A 24,727-nucleotide genomic window follows, 5' to 3' on the forward strand; every position below is an offset into this window, starting at 1 on the left:
AAGATTTTTAAAAATACAGATGCCTAAGTTAACTCACAAAACACATCCCTGGAATCTGCATTTTAACAAGCTACCCAAGTGATCAACTCACCAGAGTGTAGGAACCAGCAAATGAAATATGCCCTTGTATACTTTCCTGATGAGGCTCTTGGTTCAAACATTGCACAGAGGTGCTGGAAAGGAACCCTAACAGTTTCAGCTCCATGGGGAACAACTGAAGATGGGAAAAAGGATGTGCCACCCTCTTTTCTCTTCTGTCCCTGAGGCTCCCTGCTCCCAGGAAGCAGAACTCAGCTTCCTTCTGTCAGAATGGCAGACCTGTAACACTTAGTCACACTGTGGGCTAGCGAGCTGTGTGGGCTAGCCTGGGCTCCTAAACAACTATTTATAACAGAGTTTCTATGGGAAAATATGTTCCAAGTTCTAACAGCTACCTTTCAAAAATATGCCAGAGCACAACCTGTCAGTAAGAGGAACCATCTATCTAAAGTTATTTTCTCAAAAATTTCTAGTAACCCACAATAAACTTGACCTCAGAGGATAAGCTATTAATCAGCATTCAGTGTCAGCTTTACAATGGAAGGCATCCTCCTACCCTGAATAATTGGGGGCTGCTTTAGGAACAGCTATTCCTTTTTCCCCAACAGTTGGGAGAGCATTTTCTCCTGCTGTCATCATTTGGCCCAAGGGAGACGGGTGCTGGCATCACCTGGAAACAGTGATGAATGGCCTGGGATGTAGCGTGGTAGCAAGGACAGCAAAAATGAGGTCACCTTTCAGCTTAGCTATACCTGTGTCCCATTCCAAGGACTCTGCTCACAGAAGTACAGTCAAAAACCATACTCCCAGAGACTTGGCCTTGCTCTTGCCTCTTATTCCTGGGAAGAATAGCTGTGAAAGATAGAAAGATATGCTTACCCATGGCACTCGTGAAAAGTATCCATAGGGGCTTACATTGGCCCCAAGGCCAAATCGAATAAACAATATCATCTTGGTCACCTTATTGTCCCCAAATACACACACACCCCTATATCAAGGAAGTTTTTTAAAATTACACTCAGTTACCTCCTGGTGAAATCATACTTGGAATTTTCACCTCAAGTCTGAACCCACTACTTTCAGTAAAAGTCTTGAAGGATGACTCAGGACCATGTTCTTGTTGGAAGGCTATCTAAAAATGTCATCTGAAACCCAGGTATGGTGGCATAGCCCTGTAATTCCAGCAGGAGGATCACAAGTTTGAGACCAGCCTGGGCTACATAGAAAGACTCTGTCTCAAAAACAAAACATACAAGGAATGTCACTGAGTATAAATATTCGGGTGAGCAAATGAAATCCAAGATTTCATTTTTCTCTGTTCCTTGGCTGGTGATGTGAGAAGTTTTGGTTCCCCAGTGTTCCCCCAGCGTGATGTCTCACCATAGACCAAAACAGTGGAGCCAACCAGTCATGAACTGTAACCTACAAAACTGAGCCAAAAAAACCTGTCTGTTTATAAGTTGATTATCGCAGGTATTTTGTTACAGTAACAGAAAACTGACTAGCACACACCTCCACCAAAGGAGAACATTCATAGGAACAAAATCCAACAGGACAGAAGAAATCAAAGGGGCTTCGTTCCCTTTATGATGCTTAAAGCAGTTAATTACAGAAATACACTTCTAAGGAAGTTTTAAATGCTTAAAAATAGCCAATAGCTAAATTAACAACCATAAATAGACCCAAATCACATTTAATAATCAAAGAAAATATAGCCAAGTAATAAAGGATGGAAAAATAACAAGATACATTAAAACAAACCATTAAAAGATATAACTATCACCATAGCAACGAGGTATAAAGAAGAAATTAACCTAAGAAGTAAATGGCTATTAATTGATCAATATTTCAAAGGATCTCACTATTAATTAGATAAATGCAAATTAAAATTAAAAGAGGCTATTTTTTTTTTCTTAACAAAGTGGCAGTGATTTTTTTTGGTTCCAGTTTTGGTTTTGAACTGAAGGCCTTGCACTGTGAGGCAAGCATCTGCCACTTGAGCCACACCTCCAGCCCTTTTTTGCTGTAGGTTTTTTTTTTAGATAGGGTCTTGAGTTTTTGCCTGAGACCAGCCTCCCACGTAGCTGGGCTTACATACACGTATGTCCTCTCCTGGTCCCTGACAATGGTTTTTAAAATTAAAAATTCCTATTGTCAAGGACACAGAGAAGTGGGTATGCCCACTCACAATAGGATATTTCCCTTTTATTTATATTTAAGGAGAATTATTTGGACCTGCAGTGTATGAATAGACATGTCCCTAGAGTCTACAAAGAGGCTACCCAGGTATTGTTTGGTCCTAGGGATAACTCAGTGATCAAGGCATCATAACCTGACCTCACAGAGCCTAATGCTAGTGTGGTGCAAGGCAGGGAGGGGTGGACTGACAGACAACCAGCAGGTATCAAAGCTGGGGAAGGAGCTGTTTAGCGGAGGAAACGGCCAGTGCAGAAGCCCTGAGGTATAAGCGAACTTGATAGAATGGAAGGTTGAAAGGTTTAAGGAGGAAATTGCTCCTAGTGTTACACCACTGCTAACCCCAGGAGGAGCAGAAAAGGTCAAGGGTGACCGCAGTGCTTACATAGCCTGCCTGGACAGGCACTGGAAAAGCCAGGGCTGGGAGGTGGGTAGAGGGTTGTGACTAACTGGGTGGTGCAGATGGCAGCAGAGGAGGCTGGTGTCTTGGAGGAACTGAAGACAGTGGCTGCCCTGAGTTTTGTGTTTGAGTAAGGGGAGCAGTGATGATAGGTCTACTGCATTTCCAAAGGAAACATAAGCAGAGAGAACACCTGAGCTCCCAATGTGATCTGAGACCACCAGGAAGAAGGTGGGCTCGGTACTGGGACACATTCATGTCTGGACAGGTGGACTTTGCACTGCAAAGGCTTCCAGGTGCCTTTGTGGGTGTCCCCACAAGGGACTCTGATTCTTGGCACAGTGGGCTCAAGCCACCGAAGGCCCCTGCCTTTGATGGAGTCACCTCCCCACCTTCCTTGACTATTAGATTTCACCCCAAACAACTGGTGCTGGCTTTCAAAGAGTAAGGATGACTTCAAAATCAAAGTGGAAGAATCAGATGTAGGATGGGAGGCCTATCTGGCTATACATGCGCTGTTCAGCTGTGTGGCCTTGCACAAGGGCCTGGACCTCTCTGTACTCAGGTGTATGTGGAGGGGGCCTAGGTTACATCTCTAAGAGCCCTTCCCAGTACAAACTGACAGTGAGCTGACGGTTTCTCTGTGTGATTTGTCCCCAAGGAGGGCTTCTCCAAAGACAAAGCCGTGGGCTCTGATGACATTGCTGACCAAGGTCAGAAGTGATTCAAGAAAGGCCCACAGAAGGCCAGAGGGTAACGGTTTCCAGGTGGCATACCTTAGAAAGTTGAGCCCCAGGACTGAAGCAAAAAGGCAGTTTCAGTACTTTGTGACCACCATCAAAATGCTAATGTAACCAATGAAAATTCTTTCATGAAATTCAGCTCAATGGGAGAGAAAATTTAGTTTTTTAATGTCCGGCTATTCGCAGACTCCTTATAACTGGGAGGGAAAAGGAGGAGTCGTGAATCTGTTTTGCACTTTTGCAACTGCCTGCCCCAGAGCTCATGATCCAACGGGGCCTCCCTCCATCCCAGGGGCTCAGAGTCTACAAGGCCACAGGGACAGCCCACTTGGAATCTTCTAAACCATGCCCTGAATTTCCTGCCCGTGCACTGGGTAGACCACTTGCCTGGGTTGGCCCCAGTTCTTGAGGGTGGCCCTGTCTCTCGGGTGGTCCAGGGGCCCCTGAAGCTGGAAGCTGAGGGCTGGAGCCTATGGGAGAGGAAGGGAAGTGGGCAGAGGGGCCTGGCTACACCCCATGGTCAGCTCCCTTTGGGCACTGTCTGGCAGAAGCTCTGAGGAGCCCCACAATTCTGAATTCAAACTTGGCATTTCAGATCATTTGGATGGTATATTTGTTATGATGGGAGAGAGAAAACATCCAGAATATTTGTTGACTTAACTAGCTAGACATACAATGTGTGGGCCTCCGGGGGTGCTCTAGCTCCAGGGAATGACCTGTTTAGGATACTTAGTCCCTGTACTTACTCTTGCCCAGCAGACAGGGTTCAGTCCCAGCCCCACCGCTCACTAGCTCTGTGACCTCAGCAAGCTGACCTCTCTAAATCAGTCACCTCATCTGTGAAAGTGGGGATAATAAAGCACCCACTTCAGAGTTGTTGCAGGATTAAGTGAGAGAATGGACACAGAGCCTAGCACAGAAAAGCGTCAGTTGCCTGATGTCCCTGCTGAAACTTGGTGTCCCCTGGCCCCCTTGCTCTTCCAGACTCCACAGCAGTATGAGAGAGAATACAACAGCAAGCGGTCGGGCGTGGGGCCCAGCAAGTTCCACGGTTACGCCTATGATGGCATCTGGGTCATCGCTAAGACGCTGCAGAGGGCCATGGAGACGCTGCACGCCAGCAGCCGGCACCAGCGGATCCAGGACTTCAACTACACGGACCACACGCTGGGCAGGATCATCCTTAACGCCATGAACGAGACCAACTTCTTCGGGGTCACGGTCAGTTCCATGCCTCCGAGTTCTGTTTTCTGCAGTGCCCTTTGGAGCCATGCAAGGCAAGGGGAGGGGCTGCTACACACCTGTTGCGTCATCTATCTCCTGGGGTCATTGAAATAACTTCTGGGGGGTGGGGGGGTCTGGGTTTGCAGGGTTGTTGATAGGAGGGGTGAGGTGGTGCAAGGCATGCTGTCTAACACACTGCAGAAATGTCTCTCCCTACCTCATGGGTAAGAAGAAATGCAGGTGCACGTCACCACATGGTGGATCGGGTGAACCGGTAGGAGTCGGGACGAAAGCAGGTTCAAATCCTGGCTTTTCACTTACAAGTTACCTTCTTTGAACTACAAAATTTTCACAACATAGGGATAATACTTGCCTTGCAGAGTAGCTATAAAGATTAGCCATGGCATGGTTCACCTTGCAAATACTGATTGCACAAGCTACTCTGAGACTCACCTTTCTCGTCAAGGAAATGGGGTAATTATGTCTTGGAAGGAAGTTAGGAATGTTAGCATTAATAATGGCTGATTTGTGTGTGTGTGTTTTCCATTTTATTTTCAAGAGAACTTAATTTAAAATGTTCAGTTTTTAGCCCCATGTTACAAATGTGAAAACTGAAATTAATTTACATAAGGTCTCATGCCTTAATCAGTAGCAGATTCAGGATTAAAATTTGATCCTTTTCCTTTGCAGAACGTACAAGTCCCCATAGGTGACAATGTCTGTGCCCTTCACACAATCTTCTTATGCCTATGTGAATCTAGATTTTAAACAAAAATAGACTCACGTCATACATTCTCTTTTAAAATTTGCTTCCCTGACTTAAAAATATGTTGCGTGGCTCATGTTTCTTGAATTCTTACGATGTGCTATGTACTTTGTGCAGATTAGGTTCAGTGGTGTAGGCCCCGTGCTAGGCATCCAGGAATCGCCAGCTACCGTTACTGCATCGTTATGCTGCCCATCAGAAGCAGGTGCTCTTACTGTCCCAGTTAAAGACACGAAACCTGGAGCTTGGAGTACTTAAGTATTACAGCTAACCAGAGGCAGAGCTGGGATTGGAACTGGGTCTAGGTCTTAATTGCTGTGTTACACTTTACACTACCTCTGGCAATGATGAGGGTGCTTTTATTTAAGTCTCATGATGATGCATTTGTCCCTGACTCTACTCTCCTCCTGGCACATATAGGAAATATATCTGAATGGCCGAATGGGCTAAAGTACTGTCCCGTGTGCTAACTCAGAGCCATTCAGAGTCTGTCTTGGAGGATTGAGAGAGTAGATGTGAGGAGCTGAGTGGTGAGTTTCTTAAATGCTGGAATGAGTGAGGGTGGGCTCAGGCTTGCTATTGGTGTGACAGGCAGGGCCCATGCAGGAGCTGAGGATGTGCACAGTGGATGACTAGGTAAGATGGGCCCCCTCTCTTGGAGCCTGGGCAAGAGCTGGGTGAAACTGACAGGGAAAGGTTAAAAGTGCCCAGCACTGGGGCAGAAACTCCCTGGGCCCGGAGGGATTTCTGTGACCTCTGGTGGAGTAGGAGAAGGCCTTTTGGAAGGGAGGGCATGTGAGCTGTGCTTTGAATGGTGGGTAAGAGCTAGACCTCCAGGGAAGATGCTGGCAGCAGGGGCAGATGGAGCATGGTGGGCAAATGGAAAGTTGTGGAGTAGGAGAGGGGACAGTTACCTCGGCCAGAAGAGCATCAGGGAGGTGAGGGATAAAACTGGGGCCCAGTTCTGGAAGGACAGGCTGAGGAGCCTGGCCTTGATCTTATAGTGTGGTTGCATCACCTGGGAGTTTGTAGAAATGCAGGTTCTCAGGCCCCAAACCCCTCGCCACAGTCTCTGGGTGGGATCCAACCATCTGAGTCCTTAACGAACCCTCCAGATGATTCTAAGGCTTGCTAGAATTTGAGAGATGTGGTTCTAGCTGGCAGGGAGGGTCTGAAGTTTGCTAAAAATGAAGTCAGTTTCCAAAATCCTTGGGCAGAGGGGTCTGAATGCAATGGGCATCCACTCCCACATTTTAGAAGCAAGGCTCTGTGGAATCACTGGGCAAGTGCATTTTTTATAGCACAGCCTAGATTCAGACTGGAAACTTTTAACAGCTTTCATCAGACTATGGTTTAAAAAATGTTTTTATCCTCAGAACCCCTTGTTATAAAATCCCACAGGAAGGTCAGTGTATAAAACAGGTTAAAGAGGAACTTCTCTGTTACCCCAGAGCCCTGGCTGCTTAGCCCCTTTCCCGCAGCCTCTCCTCCCTGCTGCCCAGCTGCCCCCAGAAGGGCTAGATAGAAGCCCAGTTGCAATCCCTCCCGGTCCCTCCCCACACTGCACGTTCACAGGCCAAGTCTTGGAGAGGAGCAGTGTGGAGTGGGCTGAGTTCGTGCTTTGCCTCTGATTTGGTAGAATGAGTTCACTGTATCTAAAGTTGAAATGGATCAACAGAGACCTACAGAATCTAGGAAGCATTTTGCCATTTCTCCAATCCTAGGAGTCAGCATTTTACCTCGGTGCCTGGTACAGCTTCCTGGGGGATCATTTATAACCACTTGTGAGCACGCCCTTTCATCTAAACCAAATAATCCCTACTTGATGAGCAATTAGATAAGACTGCCTAAAATGCTTTCCAGGGCTTGAAGATGAATTTCTTTTTAATGGGAAATTCCTTGACACCTGCTCCAGTTGGTGACTCATAATTCAGCGAACATCAGACCAAAAAATCGGCTTAAAGATCCTCAGATTCAATGCCCTCATGTTGCAGGTGACTATCTGAGGGCCAGAGAAGGGAAGTGACTGGAAGTAATCAGGCAAGGTGGTGGGGCAGAGCTGGTGGAGCCACACTGGCCACACTTCCTCCCATCTCCATGCCACCCCCCTTCTTTTTATGTGAGTCTGCCTTTCATTGAGAAATGTTTTGAAGTGAACCTTTCTGCACTTGGTTTTGTCTTCATCCTTATCCCTTTCGTCGCATATTAATATGTGCTTGACACTGGGTTGCAGACAGGTGTCATTAAAATTGTCTTCTGATCACACACAAAAAAGGATCTTTTCTGACAAAATAAAATGCCTCTGTGGTCCAAGGAGACCACAGAAGGCCAAGTTCAGCTATCAATAAACAGTTGGAAAGGAAAGGAACAAGGAGAAGGAAATAAATTGAAGCATGTTCCATTTGCTCAAGGGTTTTCATTATACAGGACACTTGGTACCCATTTTTCCACTCTCAGGCAGACACTTGCTTCTGGGTCACTTTCATTCCACATGTTTACTATACGGAAAATCGTTTAAACACATTAAATTAATTATATCCGTGACTCAGTTCCAATTGATTCAGTGTGCACACTGCTGGGAGCTGGGCCTGTGCTTCCAGTTAGCATGTGAGTGGAGAGATTTCATCCACGCATACCAGCTCTGTGTTTGGGAGCTACCCTGCTCCCCTCCCATGGCCTGGACGTGCCATCTACCTCTGCGCTCTAACTGCTGATTTGTAACGTTCAGCTCTAAGATTCCTCCACGTCTGAAAATCCCAGATGTTTCCCCACTGGGAACCCCCTCTCTGCCAAACATGCAACCAGGAAACTCAGAGTGGAATTGCCTATTTAGGTCTCAAAAGCTCAGAGCATTCTCAGGAAAAATTTTGTCAAAGTGATAAGGGCTTGGAACTCAGCAGAGTCTATTTAAGGCCATGGTTCCTAAATGTCTGGATGCTTGAGAACCTTCCAGAAAGGTTCCTTAAAATTCATATGTGCTGGTCCCAACCCCAGAACTCCTCATGGACTTACTGGTCTTTCAGTAAGGCCCAGGAATTCACATATTAAAAATTAGTGTGGATGATTCGCAGATAGCAACCTTTAGAATTGCTTGGGTGCATGCATTTGTGCACACACACACACACACACACACACACTCTTTTGTTTAAAACCTATCAGCAAAGGCTGGGGGCATGGGTCAAATGGTAGAGGGCTTGCCTAGCTTGTGCCAGGTTCTGGGTTTCAACCCTCAATACTGTAGAAAAAAATCTTAAAGCGATGGGCAATGTATTTGTTCCTATGATTCTGCTCCATCACTCCACAGCAGACACTGTGCTGGGTATAGGCAATAGAGAGGAATGACCTATGGCCTCTGCCCTCACCAGCCCCCCAGCCACCGTGGGGTAGTAGACAAGTAAATAGGTTAATAATTACTGGGTAGTATCCATGTCTTTCCAAGGCTCCGGATGGAAGATTTTGTTTCATTCAGGGGAATAAAACCCAAAGGGCTGTCCTCCATTTTCCTGGAGGCAGTAAGCAAAATTCAAGGTATTAATAATGACGATTGCCAGGTGCCCATCTGGGCGTCCACACTGGTGCTGTGTGCTAGAGTGAGACTACAGCATCCTGGCTCTCAACCTGTCAGCGCACTGACTTCTTGAACTTGGCTTTCCTTACAAAGATGTACTTAGCTCATTGATAGAAGACCACAACCCTTCCAAACCTGCCTGAAGACATTTGCTAAGCATTTGGGTGAAAACCAAAACCCTAGTGGTTGCTGATTCTTGCCGGTCTCCAGGCTCTGAAAACCAGGGTGCTCTCCACCTCCAGGTGGACAAATCCTCACTACCACAGCTAAATTAGCAGAATTTCACTCTGACCTTTTAGGATGATGTGATGCACAGAATGTTTTCCCCACATTGCTCAGTTTGTGTGCCAGGTTTAGGTAGGGACAGTGAGGCTTTCCAGAGCCTGTGGCCACAGAGACATGGGAAGGAGTTCGGGGTGGGGGAGGAGGCGTATCTGTTCTTGCCAAGCTGTTTCCTGTGGTTGTCCCTCGGCCCCTGCAGGAGAGCTCAATGCAGAACCCATCAGAACTTGGGGTGACCCTTCAGTCCATCCAAATAATAGAACTATCCTTCATCCTCTGCCCACCTCTCTGAACCAGCTGTAGGTCTCGACAACATCTGTCAGGAGAGGCCACCCAAAAGTTCAGGCCTTTCCCCTCTAAGGGCTGTTATCTCCTAGTTGATCTCCCCAAGAAGGGAGGGGAACAGCAGACACAGTTGCAGAGTTACTGATCCATTTGCTTTTGTTCATGTTGAGGAGGAATCCAGACTTAGCTAGAGTTTAAAGTTTAAACTTAGCTAAGTTTTGAGGGGTTTTTTTGGGGTTTGAACTCAGGGCTTTGTGCATGCTAGTCAGGCGCTCTACTCCTTGAGCCGCTCCACCAGCTCCCTTAAAGTTTTTATGTAAGATTTTTTTTTTAATTATCTCTACTAAGACTCAAATACTGCCCACTGTCAGCTCTCCCACACCCGCCAACATTTTACTTAAAAAGAAAACCTTGGGTTGTAATCCCAGCTACTCAGGAGATGGAGGCAGGAAGATCTCAAGTTCTAGGCCAGCCCAGGTAATATTAGAAAGACCCTGTCTCAAAAACAAAAAAAGGCTAGGGAAATGGTTCCAGTGGTAGAGCACTGGCCTAGCAAGACCTGGGATCAATCCCTAGTAACACACACACACACACACACACACATACACACACACACACGCTTACACCCACAAAAGAGGGAGGGAAGGAGAAAGGGGGAAAGGGAGGGATAGGAAAAAAGCTTCATGAAATCACTTAGGTTGGAATTCCAAGTAGGTAGGTAGGTAGCTAGAGAAAACCAGCAGGGGCTCATGTCCTTCTCTCTGTGACCTGGCCCTACTGTGATCCTCAAGTTGCACAGTTTTGTTTTGTTTTAATTCAGAGAACTTACACAAACACACACACACACAAATGGTCAACTGTTATCTTTGAGAGTTGGCCTGCCTTGGTGATCACATGGGGGTCCTTGTTTTATTTTCCAATGCAGAAGCTAAACTTCAGCCTCCACCCCAGCCACACATTTGTGTATTTGAAATCCTCAATCCCAGAGATTTTTCTTTTTACATTGAATTTGAATGAGACAAGAAACAGAGCTGTAGTAACTCCATGCAGAAGTAAAGAGAACTCCCATCCCAGGGCTTGACATCTTTGGGGTTGGTTGTTCTATCAGCCATGACTCCTTGCCCTGAAGACAGTGACGCTGCCCATTTCTTGTTTTTCTGCTCAAGGTTGTCCCTAGAGAACTTATCCCAAGCTCTACATAGACCAACTGTGATGTGTCCACTGGGTATTTTAGAAAATAGGGCTTGTTCCAGTGACCTGGGGAGTCACCATTTCCCATTCTGAGGTCCCTCTCTCATGAGCCTTCCTTGGATGATTGCCAAGAATCAACAGCAAACCCTTCAGAACTTCCTCTGCACCTTACTTGTCCACATCACATTCCAGATGTAGGTAGTCCCAATGGAATTGCACCATACACACTTAATGTAGGAGCCCATGTACAAATCCAGTCCCACCCCGCCCCCGCAGAGGCAGAAAGTGCATCAGTGACACAGCCAGGATGAGCAACAGGAACTGCAAATTCGAAAAGTCAGGCAAAAAGTTGCCACAGGTATGCACCTCTTAAAGCTATGTGACTATAGAGAAGTTTTTGCTGCTCTGTGCCTCAGTTTCCTCAACTGCAGGAAATATATCCTACTTCAAAGCGTTGTTGTGAGAAATACCAGTCTTGCTTAGCACTGGATAACTGCGCCAGAATTACTGTGATTATTCTTCTTACTCTTGCTGTTAGCATGGTGCCTTTTCAAAGAACAGGGCTCGTGTGGGTCCAGTCAAGCAATGTTCAGAACCGAATCCAGGGAACAGCCATTGTGGATCTATTAGGTGCCAGTCTGTTTACACATACGATCTCATTTAGTTCTCTCGATAATAAACAAATCTATTAACTTGGAGTAAGGTTATCTCAGAACAGAACCCAGTAAAGTCTGCCCGTAAGCAAGCACACACCTGAGCCCTCTCTCTCCTGCCATTCACTCCAGGGATCTGAAATCACCTGAGTGGTGGAAGGCAGTGTGCACACCTGTTTCCTGTCTAGCTCAGCGCCACTCAAATTCCAGTAGCCCAAATAAGTACCACTCAGCATCACATACAAAACTAATTGCACCAGGTGTGGTGGGCACTCATCCAGGTCCCCTGGGGTCCCACTTAGGGTTTTTTTTTTTTTTTGTGGGGTGGGGGAGATATTTTTCCATCCCCTAATGACTCACACCTGCAGCCTTCCTGAACATGGCCTTGGCCAATCAGAGTCTCCTGGCTTGGTGCCCGGGAGCTACGCCTGCCCCATCAGAAGCAGGAATGACTGGTGTATTGGGACCCCGCAGGGCAGTGGATCCCCGGGACTCCCAGAGATCTGGCTGGAGCTTGGCCTTCTTGTCCCTTTCTCCCTCCAGGCCTCTCCTGAGAACAGGTCCTTAACAAATCACTTACACATGCTTCTGGGGTGGGGGGTGAACCCTAAGATACTCAGGTGTTCCTATGGGAAGATGAAGCTTTTTCAAGAGGGAATTTTGACTATAAACTGTTCTCTTACGTGTTGAATTTAGAACTGACTACTCCTGTACCCCCAGCCTCTCCACCCTAGGTAAGAGACTCTGGCCTAGTCTCCCTCATGCTCTACACATGTCGCCTTCCCCTATCTATTGTAGCTAGCCCAGCCAGTCCCCTTTGTCTCCACCACACCAGCATGTCCTGGATTAGCAGGCATGGCAGGTTCATTTCTCCATCCTGACTCACCTGGTGCTTTCCATCGGGGGAATCATGGCTAACCTCAAGTCACCTTGGTGAGACTGAGCCCATTCATAATTGAGAAACCCAATCACACTTTTCCATGTGGCACCTTCAGGCCATTGTACACTCGAAAGCCGTTTTCAACCCAATAACTAATGAGAACTGACAAGAGGATGTTGTTGGGACTTGGAGCTGTCCATCTGCTAGGAGCGATTCCCAAATTCTTGCTGTGACATGAGTATCAATAATTCACACAAACTGTGCAATCTGCTGTGTGTGTGTGTGTGTGTGTGTGTGTGTGTGTGTGTTGGGCGAGCACGTCTCTTGCTGTTTCCATCCTGAGACAGCAGGCAGACCCATCCTTTCCCTCCCCAGTCTCCATCTCTCCCATCAGCATTCCTCCGGGGCTTAAGTCCTGCCTGGGGGGAGGGGGAACATTCCCCACGGGCGTCTGTGACTTCAAATTGTCAGGAACATTACAGCTTTATTAATAATGGGTTCAATGTGTGACTGCCCTGTATCAGGGTGCATTTTTTTTTTGGCAGCACTGGGGTTTGAACTCAGGACCCCATGCTTGCTAGGCAGGCACTCTTACCATTTGAGCCACTCCACCAGCCCAAATTACATGTGTGGTTTGTATATGACATCTTTTTTTTTTTTAGGGCACCATCTTCCCTCCTTAGTGCAACCACACTTCCTCACGGATAGCTAACCACAGCTGTCCTATCCAGCACGCATCTCTGAAAGTGATGCTGAGATTGGCCCATGGCGGGAGGGAGAGCCGGAACAGAATACTCCGCCCAGCAGGTCCCTTCCTTGTCAGTGAGGCCTCCTCTGGCACCCTATTTAAACTTGCAACTCTCTCCCCATCCACTCACGGCCCCACAGCCTCATTCTCCACAGTACTTACCCCATCTGACATACACAGCATGTCTTTCACTCATTTATTGTCTCTCTTGCTTTCCACCATATCTCCAAGTCTTAGAAGCAGGTGCCTGGGACATAGTAGGTACCCAATAAAGGTTGCTTTAGTGAATGAATGATTTCATTAATTAATAACCCTGTTATATATTAAAGAGAATGGCTAAGCTGGATGTGGTGGTGCGTGCCTGTAGTTTCAACACTAAGGAGATAGAGGCAGAAGGATCTGAGTTTGAAGTTAGATGGGCAGTTAACAAGATCCTATCTCAAAAACAAAATAAAAACGAAAGGACTGGGGGCAGGGCTCAAAGTGTTACAGTGCTTGCCTAGCATGGGAGAGGCCCTGAGTACTGCCCTCCCAAAAAAACCAAAACAAAAGAGGAGGAAGGAGAAAGAAAACAATGGGCTCAGCAGAGAAGACTGATTTATCTGGGCCCCTTTAGCAGTAAGGGGAGTTTATGCAAAGCTTCTCACCTGCCTGACTAAAGCCCATGCTCCCAACTACTTAGACATTGTACTAATTCCACCTGCCTCCTGGCTCCTCCCACAACACAGACATGGGCCAGGCCAGAGGGGTAAGATGGGAGACTAACACAGTCTGAACAGTCAGTTGAGAGGCACAGGAGGGAAGCAGGACCACTCCCCCTTATCAGTGGCAGTGGGTGTTATGGGCTCTGCTCTGGACTATTTGTATCTGCCTGCCTCCTCCCACTGGACAATGAGCCTGTGAGTTCCTTGACAGTAACTCAGGTAATTGTCCCTGTACCCCTGGTATCCTGAATAGGACCTCTTAGTCTGTGAAATTCATGTTTGTTGACTGAATGAATGAGGTAATCATAGCACAGAGAGAAGAAGTTGCAATATTGAGGTCCCCCAGTGCATTACTGGTGAAGCTAGTTCAGAACTGCAGCCCAGGGCTTCTCTCAAAATGCAGGTGTCAAAATCTTGTGTCTGTGGGTGCTGCTCGGTCTCCCCCCAGCGTTTGTTCTAACACGGCACAAATGACTGCAGACAATGCACGGCACGAGCAAAACCTCCTCCTCTCTGCTGTCAGATAAATTGGAGAGATCAAAATACTACACTTTAGTAATTTGTTTCAGTTGATGCCCAGCTCTCCCCGGCTTGCAAGTTTGACTTCCTCAAATCAGGGAAAGACTAGCTTTAAAAAAAAAAAAAGAAAAACAGTATGGGGGAGTGCATCACCTCCGAGGGCTTCAACAGGAGCCCTAAGTGCAGACACTACCCCGTGCCTGTGGGAAGATGCTCCCTGGAAGGAGCTGGGGACCAGGTGTGGTGGCGACCACTGTAATAACATGTAATGCTGACAGTCTGGAGCACTCGCTACATGGTGGCTACTGTGCTAAGCTCTTAACTGTATTTTCTCCTTCATCCCCACCAGTTATGGGCTGAGTTGTATCCCCCGTCCCAAAATTCCTGTGTTGAACTCCCTAACCTCAGAATGTGAAATCGGGTTGAAGACGTCACTAGTTAGGTTGAAGTCATACTGGAGAAGGATAATGTGGCATAACTAGTGTCCTTATAAAAAGGGGACATATGGAGACAGACACACATGCAGGCAGAAGGCCATGTGCAGACAAAGGCAGAGAGAGGAATGATGCCTCTGCGAGGCATGGAACCCCAAAGATTGTGGGCCAGTCATGGAAAGGCTGGAGGGTCGTAAGTGCTCAGAAGGAATCAGCCCCACCCACACCTTGATTTGGGCTTCCGGTCCCCAGTTCTGTGGGACAACCTGCTTCTGTTGTTCAAGGCTCCCAGTTTGTGTTGTTAAGGCAGCTCGAGACACTAATACAACGCCAAAAAGTGGAGACTGTCAGCACTTTGCAAGTGATAACACCGAGAGGTTAATTAATTAATTTATCCAAGGCCACAGAGCTACTAAGTGGAAAAGCTGGGATTTGAACACAAGCAGTCTGTCTTTCAACCTTCTTCTTCTTTTTTTTTTAATCCTAACCTCCTCCTTTGGAAACGAATCTCAAGCAAAACTGGGAACTGAAATAAACCAGTGAGACCATCGTTTCCCACCCTCGTGCTTTCCAGGAGCAGAAACGGTGGCCCTTGGGAGCTGGCTGAAGCCAGGGCTCTGGCCCCACAGTTTTAGGCCAGCCCCTGTCCTCCAGCCTGGCTTCTCCAGCCTGTGAATGTCCTATCCGGCAGCGTGGCCAGCCACTCGGGTGAAGCACCCATGTTTTATTCACCTCTTCCCTGCCTTGGGGGAGGGAGGATATTTTACAACCTCAAGTTACATGTTCTCACTTATTTCATGTATTTAAAAATAACATATATATTTCTCCTTCGCATTACATAAAAATAGGCCCATTGCAGAAAACGTAAAAAGTGCAGACACAACAAACGAAATCAAAGCCACCCTAACTCATCATTCTGTGACCTGTGAGCACTTCACACTCAGATGTGACTTTTAAAAATTCCTTTAATTCATTTATTTTGTTCTATAGCTGGAGTGTGGCTCAAGTGGCAAAGTGCCTGCCTAGCAAGCACAAGGCCCTGAATGCAAACCTCAGTACCACCCAAAAAAAAGTAAAATGTTATTTTGTCCATCACAAATATAGCTTTTTTTCTATAGCTTTATAGATGTTTCTCAATCTTTTTAATGCTATCATTTTTAAGTGTAGACTATGCATAACATGAATTTACCAATTTAAATTCATTCATATTATCATGAAATCATCACCATCATCTGTCTCCAGAACTTTCTATCATCCTAAACTGAAACCATGTATCCGTTGAGCAGCAACTCCTCATTAGGTGGGACAGTGTTAAAGTTATTATTTCTTATGGGAGAGCTGATTTTATTTAGCTGTGTACTTATTTATAAAAGTATCTTTTAAAGATATGACAAGCAGCTTGCACTAATTTTAGAGGGAAATGATGGTATTTGCAATCTGCCCCTAAATGGTAACCTAGCAAAAGTTCGGCTGTCTTAGCAAAACTTGAGAATGTGTACTTTAAAAAGGGCGAACAAGAAACAGCAAGCCAACACTGCAATAAGTAATGAGGCCCCAGTGTTGAGGGTGATACTTAGATAAGATGGGGGAGAAAACAAGCTGCGAGAGCTCTGTCATACAGAGTGTGTGGCTCTTTATGTGAGACCAGAATCCCCGCCTCGTGTGGTGTCCAGGGGTGTTAGCTGGCCAGCTTGCTAAGCAGTAAGGACATTTCCTAAGATCAGTGGAGGACAGGTGACAGAAATTCCATCCGACAAGATGCATGTGAGGCTTTGAACCCTGATGGATGGTGACTCAAGTACTCTGAATGCTACACTCCTGACACACCTGGCTGATGGCCACTGGGGGTAGGGGTGGGAGGTGAAGGTCGCTTGGAAGACCCATTTTCTCACAAACTTGCGAATTCTGCCATCACTCCCCACCCACCTTCTTTTGGAGGTAATTCAAGTTCCCCGGTCATTTGCTGATTAAAACCTGAATCTAGTGAGGACATTGTGCATTGTGGAAGGGGGCAAAGGGGCCATGAGGAGGGGGCACTGCAGGGTGGATGCCCACTCTTGTCTATTTTTCTTTTATTTTCTTCTTTTTTTTTTTTTTTGTGTGTGTGTGTGTGTGTGGTTTGGAGTTTGAATTCAGGGCCTATACCTTGAGCCACTCCACTAGCCCTTTTTTGTTACAGGTTTTTTGGAAGTAGTGTCTGGTGAACTGTTTGCCTGGGGCTGGCTTCAAACGAGGATCCTCCTGATCTCTGCCTCCTGAGTAGCTAGGAGGCACGAGCCGCCCGCGCCGCCCGCACACCCTTGTCTTTCTGAGGGCTATGGAGTTGTTAAAAGCATGACTCTGGATTCAGACTTCCCGGGTCCACATCGGGCTCCACTTGCTTAGCAGGGTAAACTTGGACAAGTACTTGATCTCACTGCATCTGCTTTCTCGTCTGTAACAGAGGGATCCTGCCTTAGGTTGGGTTCACCAGGTTGTTCAGAGAGTGTACCTGGGAAGTGCTCCTGTAAAGCAGGAGTGGCCGGGTTGGGTAAAGGGAGAAGCTGACCCCCACCCCCACCCCCACCCCACCCTGTGCATTTGCAGCTGAGGGTGCAGCTGAGCCTGGAGGGAGCCCTGTTGCTGGTATGGCACAGGAGCTGGGCCCTGAGTTCTGTCTCAGCCAGCCAGGTCCCAGCTGGGCCCCCCCGGGAAGGGTGCATCCTTGGAGAAGGCAGTTCCTCCTGATGAGGGGTGATTCCCAGCAAAGGGCTGGGCTGAGATTCTCAGGAGCCCAGGGGATGGTGCTTTGACTGTAATGAGGGGAGCTGGGCAGAGCCCCCAGAACTCCCTATAGATAACAACAGGGCCTAGCTTAAAGGATCGGGAGGAAGAAAGGGAGTTATGCATGCTGAATGCCTGGGATGCTGTGTGTGCTAAATTAGTGCAAGAATGCCGAGGAAGGGTGTTTTCAGAGACCAGCTGTGTGGCCCTCTTAGCCCCTCAAACACCTGTAATTAATTCCCCAGGAGTTTCTAGGATTGGTGGGTCTCGAACTTACTGTTTCAGTTTGATTTTGTTTTGTTTTGTTTTGAGACAGGGTCTTACTGCACAGCCCAAGCTAGCCTCAACCTCCTGAGTGCTGGGATTCTCAGCACATGTCTGTAATCCCAGCCTTCAGTTGGATTCTTGCTCCCCTTGCCATCTTCATCATTCACGTTCTCTGATAGAGAGTGAGTCATGTCATCTGTGAAGGAGGAGGCATAACCACACACACTGAAAGCTGTTGATTAATGGGGGGGAGAACAATAAAAGGGAGTAATCTGATTAAGTACAATATATTCATGGGTGAAATACCATAGTGAAAGACTAGAATGTAAAAGCAGTCCTTTTAGGAGATGGGTATTAGTGGGAGGGGAAGGGTAAATGGAGGGGTGAATATGGCCAATGTACTTTATGTGCTTGTATGAAAACAGAACAATGAAACTTGTTGAAGTTATTTTAAGTAGGGGTGAGGGAGAATGATGGAGGGGATGAATCTAACCAAGGTATATTGTAAACATATGTAGAAGTGTGACAGTGAAACCCCCTGTACATCTAATATATGCTAATAAAAATGTTTTAAAAGCATAGGGGAAAATGATAGGTATAAAGATCAACATGATAGAATAAAGAATTCAAAAATAGAAAAAATAATAACAGATTCTCGCCTTCATATGCACATAAACAAACACGCCGTGTGCACCCACCCACAATCCCGGGTATGTGACTTACGGGGACTTGCATCCATTGTGTATAAAGGTAGCATCCAGTGGTAGCTAGCATCCAGTGGTTGTCAAACTGTTTTTTTTTTCCTTTTTTCCCTTATTATTCATATGTGCATACAAGGCTTGGTTCATTTCTCCCCCCTGCCCCCACCCCCTCCCTTACCACCCACTCCACCCCCTCCCTCTCCACCCCCCACAATACCCAGCAGAAGCTATTTTGCCCTTATTTCTAATTTTGTTGAAGAGAGAGTATAAGCAATAATAGGAAGGAACAAGGGTTTTTGCTGGTTGAGATAAGGATAGCTATACAGGGCATTGACTCACATTGATTTCCTATGCGTGTGTGTTAACTTCTAGGTTAATACTTTTTGATCTAACCTTTTCTCTAGTACCTGTTCCCCTTTTCCTATTGGCCTCAGTTGCTTTTAAGGTATCTGCTTTAGTTTCTCTGCGTTGAGGACAACAAATGCTAGCTAATTTTTTAGGTGTCTTACCTATCCTCACCCCTCCCTTGTGTGCTCTCGCTTTTATCATGTGCTCATAGTCCAATCCCATTGTTGTGTTTGCCCTTGATCTAATGTCCACATATGAGGGAGAACATACGATTTTTGGTCTTTTGGGCCAGGCTAACCTCACTCAGAACGATGTTCTCCAATTCCATCCATTTACCAGCGAATGATAACATTTCATTCTTCATGGCTGCATAGAATTCCATTGTGTATAGATACATTTTCTTAATCCATTCGTCAGTGGTGGGGCATCTTGGCTGTTTCCATAACTTGGCTATTGTGAATAGTGCCGCAATAAACATGGGTATGCAGGTGCCTCTGGAGTAACCTGTGTCACAGTCTTTTGGGTATATCCCCAAGAGTGGTATTACTGGATCAAATGGTAGATCGATGTCTAGCTTTTTTCCAGAGTGGTTGTACTAGTCTACATTCCCACCAACAGTGTAAGAGGGTTCCTTTTTCCCCGCATCCTCGCCAACACCTGTTGTTGGTGGTGTTGCTGATGATGGCTATTCTAACAGGGGTGAGGTGGAATCTTAGCATGGTTTTAATTTGCATTTCCTTTATTGCTAGAGATGGTGAGCATTTTTTCATGTTTCAAACTGTTTTTTAAAAGGGGTTGTACACAGAAGCCCAATAACCTTGCCTTTCATTTACTATTTACATCAGTATTAACATTGCATTTAATTACTTATTTTTAAAATTTGATTAGGGAAGACTTTATTAACGATCCCTTTTGATTTAAAAGTTATGCAAATGTAGCAGTACCAAGGAGGAAGCCAAGCCTTGGGGGAGAGGGGAGCATGGATCTGAGCCCTCACATCAGCTCACCAGAGCAGTCCCCCTCCCCCAGCTCCATGTGGGCACCAAAGGGGACCATTTAGCTGGTACCCAGCACTCCACTCTGTATTGTGATAATCGTGTGTTTATGCAACATAAAAGCAGAACTCGCCTTTCAGGTAGCAAGATAAGGTTTCTTTTTCAGTGTTTTAAAGGCAGGCATTGTGTGGAGAAAAGCACAGATGGTATATGGATCTGTAAAAGTCATGAAGGTGGCTCCCGCGTGATGAAGATTTGCGAAACAGTGACCTCCTTCGTGCTTTCTCTTTACTTTATCTTGAAAGCCACTGTGGTCATCCTGTAAAAGGTTAAGACATGAATCTGACATGAATCAAAAGAGTGGGAAAGAAAATGAGCAAGGTCCACCAACAGCTGACCATCCATTTCCTTGGCCAGCTGTGTAGTTGCAAGGCAGTGAAAAATACAGTGCTTTTACCTGCCCAGGTTTTTGTGGTAGTGTTTTTAGCATTTTTGTTGAGTGCCCTGTCACTTCATCGGCACGTCTTTAGTAATTAAAAGTGGTGCTGGACCAGGAGGTGTCTGTCCGTTAGACAGACAGGAGTTGCAGCCTGGAACCCAAAAGTGTGATGTGAAAATCTTTGCGTTCTTCCCTCTTCTACAAGCATTATAACTTCAAGTAATCGGTTAGCTTTACAACAGAACCTTCTACTCCCAACTCCCCCAAGAGAAGGTCTTTCTGAGGTTCACCTCTGTGGTCAGCTGCTCGCACGTGTTCTGGCCTACATTTGAATCTCATTTGATGATACATGAATAGGTGCATCACAGATATTTTATCACCACCTTTGCCCAGACTTCTCCATGTCCCCTTAAGGCTTTTCACAAAGTAGACAAGCAGGAAAGATTGGCTGGATGAATGGGTGAATGGGTGTATGGGTGGTGGGATGGAAGGCTGTGTGAGTAGATAGCTGGGGGACTGAGTGGATGGGTGGATATGTGGGTATGTGGATGGATATGGATGGATGGATGGATGGATGGATGGACAGATGAATACACGAGTATGTGTGGGGATGGATAGATATGTGGGGAGGTGAATGGATGGATTGGTGAGTGAATGGATTGATAGTGGGTAGCTGGCAGGACAAGAGGCAAGTGGGTGAACAGATACAGATGAGTGAGTGGGTGGGTTAGTGGGTGGTTGGATGGGAGACTGAAAGAGTGAGTGAGCGAGCAGCAGGCCTAGGAGAGGGAATCTCAGGTGTCTTCTAATCACAGGGGTGATGGTCTTCATGTCATGACTCTTTTTCTGTGCAAGTCCTGACCTCTACATCATTTTTGCTGCATTTCCCGATGTGAGGCTTCATCTTGTCATCTGACTCAGAAATCCATGTTTCATCTCGTGCTTTTATTCTTCACTCACACTTCATCCTTTCACAGACAGGACCTCATTAAAATCTGTCCTCTGCCCAGTGACTCTTTGAGGAAGTTCCTTGTTAGGGCATCTCTGCTGAGAAATGGATCACACCAGCTTGTGTGAGCACCAACCTGAATGCTAAAGACTGTTATTAGTAGATTTAGCCTAGAGATGTCTCAGTCTTGTCAGTTCCGATGTTCATTGGATTATATTTTCAAACATCATCACACATCCTCTGTGACAGACTTGATTACTGTGATGAACTAGTTTTCTTCCTCTGAGAGATGTTCCACTTGCAGAAATGATTCTGAAGCACTTCAGCAAAGTGCCTGGCAAAACTGAAGTGACGTTATTTCATTTGGGTGGCTCATTTAGCTTGCTGGCAGCCTCAGTTTGGTGTGGCAGGAGGAACACTGGACTAGGAGTCCACAGGTGTAGGTTTGCATGCTGTGCCCAGCATCTTGGCAGCTGGTGACCTTGGGAAAGTATAATTTTTGCACTCTCCTCTGCAAAGTAGGACCAATGACCAGGGCCCACACACACACACCATGGGATGCTCAGAAGGTGAATTAAGAAAGGCTGTTCAGGGGTTAGATTGACTCGAGTGGTACAGTGCCTACTTTGTGAGCACAAAGTCTGGAGTTCAAACCCCAGTTCCACCAAAAAAAGAAAAAGAAAAAGAAAGGCATGTAATAAACTAAAGTTTGTGAGTGACCAAGGGATTCGTGGTGGAAGGCAAGCCAGACCTCATCAACAATCAACATCACTTTATTATGTATTTATCTTGGCTTAACCAACAGGAGAAATCAGATCTTTATGGTGAAAATTTCATTCAGTGATTATATCACTCATGCCAGGCCCTGTGTTCACACAGGTTGTCACCAGTTCCATTCAGAAGCACTTGATATATGACTGGGCCAAATTTGCAAAATGCACACTGAATTTCACACTTAGCATGAAATAAAAATGCTAAAATATCTGAGCTGGGTACTCATACCTATACTCCCAGCTCCTCAGGGGACTGAGGCAGGAGGATTACAAATTCAAGGCTAGGTGTTACATAGTAACACCCTGTCTCAAAAAAAGTATAAAATATCTTAATATTTTTATACTGGGTTATAGTCAAAATGATATTATTTTGGATATGTTAGGTTAAATAAAAATTTTATTAACATTAATCTCACCTCTGTGTGGTGTGTGGTGTGTGTGGTGTGTGTGTGTGGTGTGTGTGTGTGTGTGTGTTGCTGAGGATGGAACCCAAGGCCTTAGGCATGCTACACACACAGATGTAGCTCAGTGGAGCTGCATCTGCAGCCCCTCTTTTATTCTCTCAGTGTGACTGTTGGATTAGGTAAAATGACATGTGTGGCTCACATTATCTTCCTTTGGACAGTGGCTTAAACTTTGAAGGCACTGCCAGGCCAGTGGCATAGACCTCTTAGACTAGACAATTGGGCCGGACCTCAGTGGACAGGTAGTGTTTGGAAACCTGAGGTTGTGGGAGTGAGAGGGTAGAATGTTCTCTAGAAATCAGACTCAGACTTAACCTAATGAGATTCACCTGAAACCTGTCCTCCTAGGAAGGTGTCCTTAAGAAGCAACTGGGATTTGAGTAAAGACATAGCCAGTCGGCATTCGTGGCAGGGTTGGGCAGAGCAAAGGCTGTACATAGCCTAAATGGTTAGACGTGGCCAGTAAACTTTGCTACATCTAATCAGTGGTATTCTTTGGAACCAATAAAAATAATTATTATAGAAAATATCCACTGACATAGAATATCATTTATAATACAGAGTTTGGCCCAAAAAAGTGGGATAGGTTACTAAAATGTATAGTAAGTTCTCTCATTTGATTAAAAAAATTTTTTAAATATAAAGACTAGAAGAATACACTCCAGAATGTTCACAGTGTTTGTGGATGGAATTCTTTCTCTGCTTAGCTCTCCTTTCTGCATTTTCTAAGTGAATATACACTATCTTAGGTCTCAGTTTAAAAAATTAAAAAAGGAAAAATTGGGGTGGGGGTGCAGTTAACTGCCAAAGACCTGGATTTTAATCCATTCTCAACCCTTTCTAGTTAGGAGACTTTAAAGAGTCAGCCTTTGGCCTTAGTTTCCTCATCTGTCCAATGGGTATATTATTACTACACTCACAGGGTTGTCATGAGGACTAACTGATATTCCCTATCCAGCAGGTTCCTGGCTCTTGCCCAATAGTGATGCCCTTCCTGTCTGTCATGGTCCATCTTGGATTCTCATCTAGAAATGAGTCCACAGGGAATGCTGAAGTAGGCATCAGAGAGGCTTTGAACATGACCTGGCCTCACACAGGCCTCGGTTGCTAGGCTGGAGGGACCTGCTGCTCTGAGGCTCTTTCTCAGTGCCTCAGTTCTAAGCTGGAGCTCTGCTAGCTACAGCCCAGTTTAACTTATTATGTAACAAAAGCTTGAATCTGTAGGAAAAATATGTAGGACACTGCCTAATACAGGGTAGAGGCCAGCTTGAAAATTTTCTTGAGGTTCAAAAGCCTAGGAGAGGTGCAGTTAATTACTGTTGTGACTGATGGAGGGGGACAGACTGTGACTTTGCAGAGTCTGGGTGTAAATGTGTGAAGAATACAGGATTTTGTGTATGAGCTCATATGCACGTATACACGTATGCATGTGTTTGCAGGCTGATGGAATGTGATACAATCATGACCTAGATTCTTACCGAAGCTCACGGGAGCTTCTTTAGCTAGCCATATGAAGTGATGATTTAACCCACTAACCACTGTTGATTCCCCCTTGGTGACTTGCCAGGGTCCCTGCAGCATGTGCGACTCTGCAATGCTTTCCGCAGTGTACAAAAAAACTCCCTGTTCATCCTCAAATCTAGTAATTCCATCAACTAGCTTATGAAGAGCTGCTTCCATAATCCGTGGTTAATGACCTTAGCTGCTGGACAGCTGTTTCGAGCATTAAAGTCTCCAGGGCAGCCTGAGGTTCTCAGCGCTAGTGCAAGGGAAATGTGTCCTATTCCCCATCCTCTCGCCCCCCTTAGAGGCAGGATTTGGAGCAGACATCCAGCTAGAGTCTTCCTGCCCCAGCCCTGAGGAGCAGCAGCTGCCGAAAGGGACTCAGGGAGTTGATCTGACATCTCCCCAGCTGGACGGTCAGCAGGACTGAGCCACATTTCACTGGAGGATGGAGAGTGTAGTCAGAGAGGGGGCTCTCAGATCCCTCTGGCCTCTGTGGCTCTGAATACTGAAAGTGAAGAGGGTTTATAGCTGGAAGCAGCATTGGTCTCCAGCCCCCAAGGTCCAGGTGTTCAGTGAGATGTGATGAGCCGAAGTCTACCCAAGGCCATGCAGGTGGGAAGTGTTGGGGTCCAGGTTTCAGGGCTGGGGTCAGCCACCTGTAAGGCCCAGGCTGGCTTCACAGCCTTCTCCTGTGTCTCCACCTGCCTCAGTGGAATCCTGAGGAAGTTGAGCTTGCACCATCACTTCAGCCATGTTTCCACAGGGAGTATGTACAGATATGATCTCCTGACTCCTCCTCCAAGAAATCCTTCTGCCGCCCTCCTCTACCACCATCATTCATTCTCATTATCACACTCACCAGATCATTCTTCCTAAGTGACCTCCGGCCA

The 24,727-nt window shown here is 46.2% G+C and overlaps 1 protein-coding gene across 1 annotated transcript in view; it reads left to right on the top strand.

Moving 5' to 3' along the window:
- Gabbr2 (gamma-aminobutyric acid type B receptor subunit 2) overlaps positions 1-24,727 on the top strand; it is a 342,858-nt gene that overhangs the window by 202,739 nt on the left and 115,392 nt on the right. The window contains exon 7 of the mRNA XM_074051393.1: positions 4,363-4,599. Coding sequence (XP_073907494.1) covers positions 4,363-4,599 — 237 coding nt within the window. The remainder of the gene's footprint in view (positions 1-4,362; positions 4,600-24,727) is intronic.

This window comes from Castor canadensis, chromosome 13 (genome assembly GCF_047511655.1).
Source record: "Castor canadensis chromosome 13, mCasCan1.hap1v2, whole genome shotgun sequence".
NCBI lineage: Eukaryota > Metazoa > Chordata > Mammalia > Rodentia > Castoridae > Castor > Castor canadensis.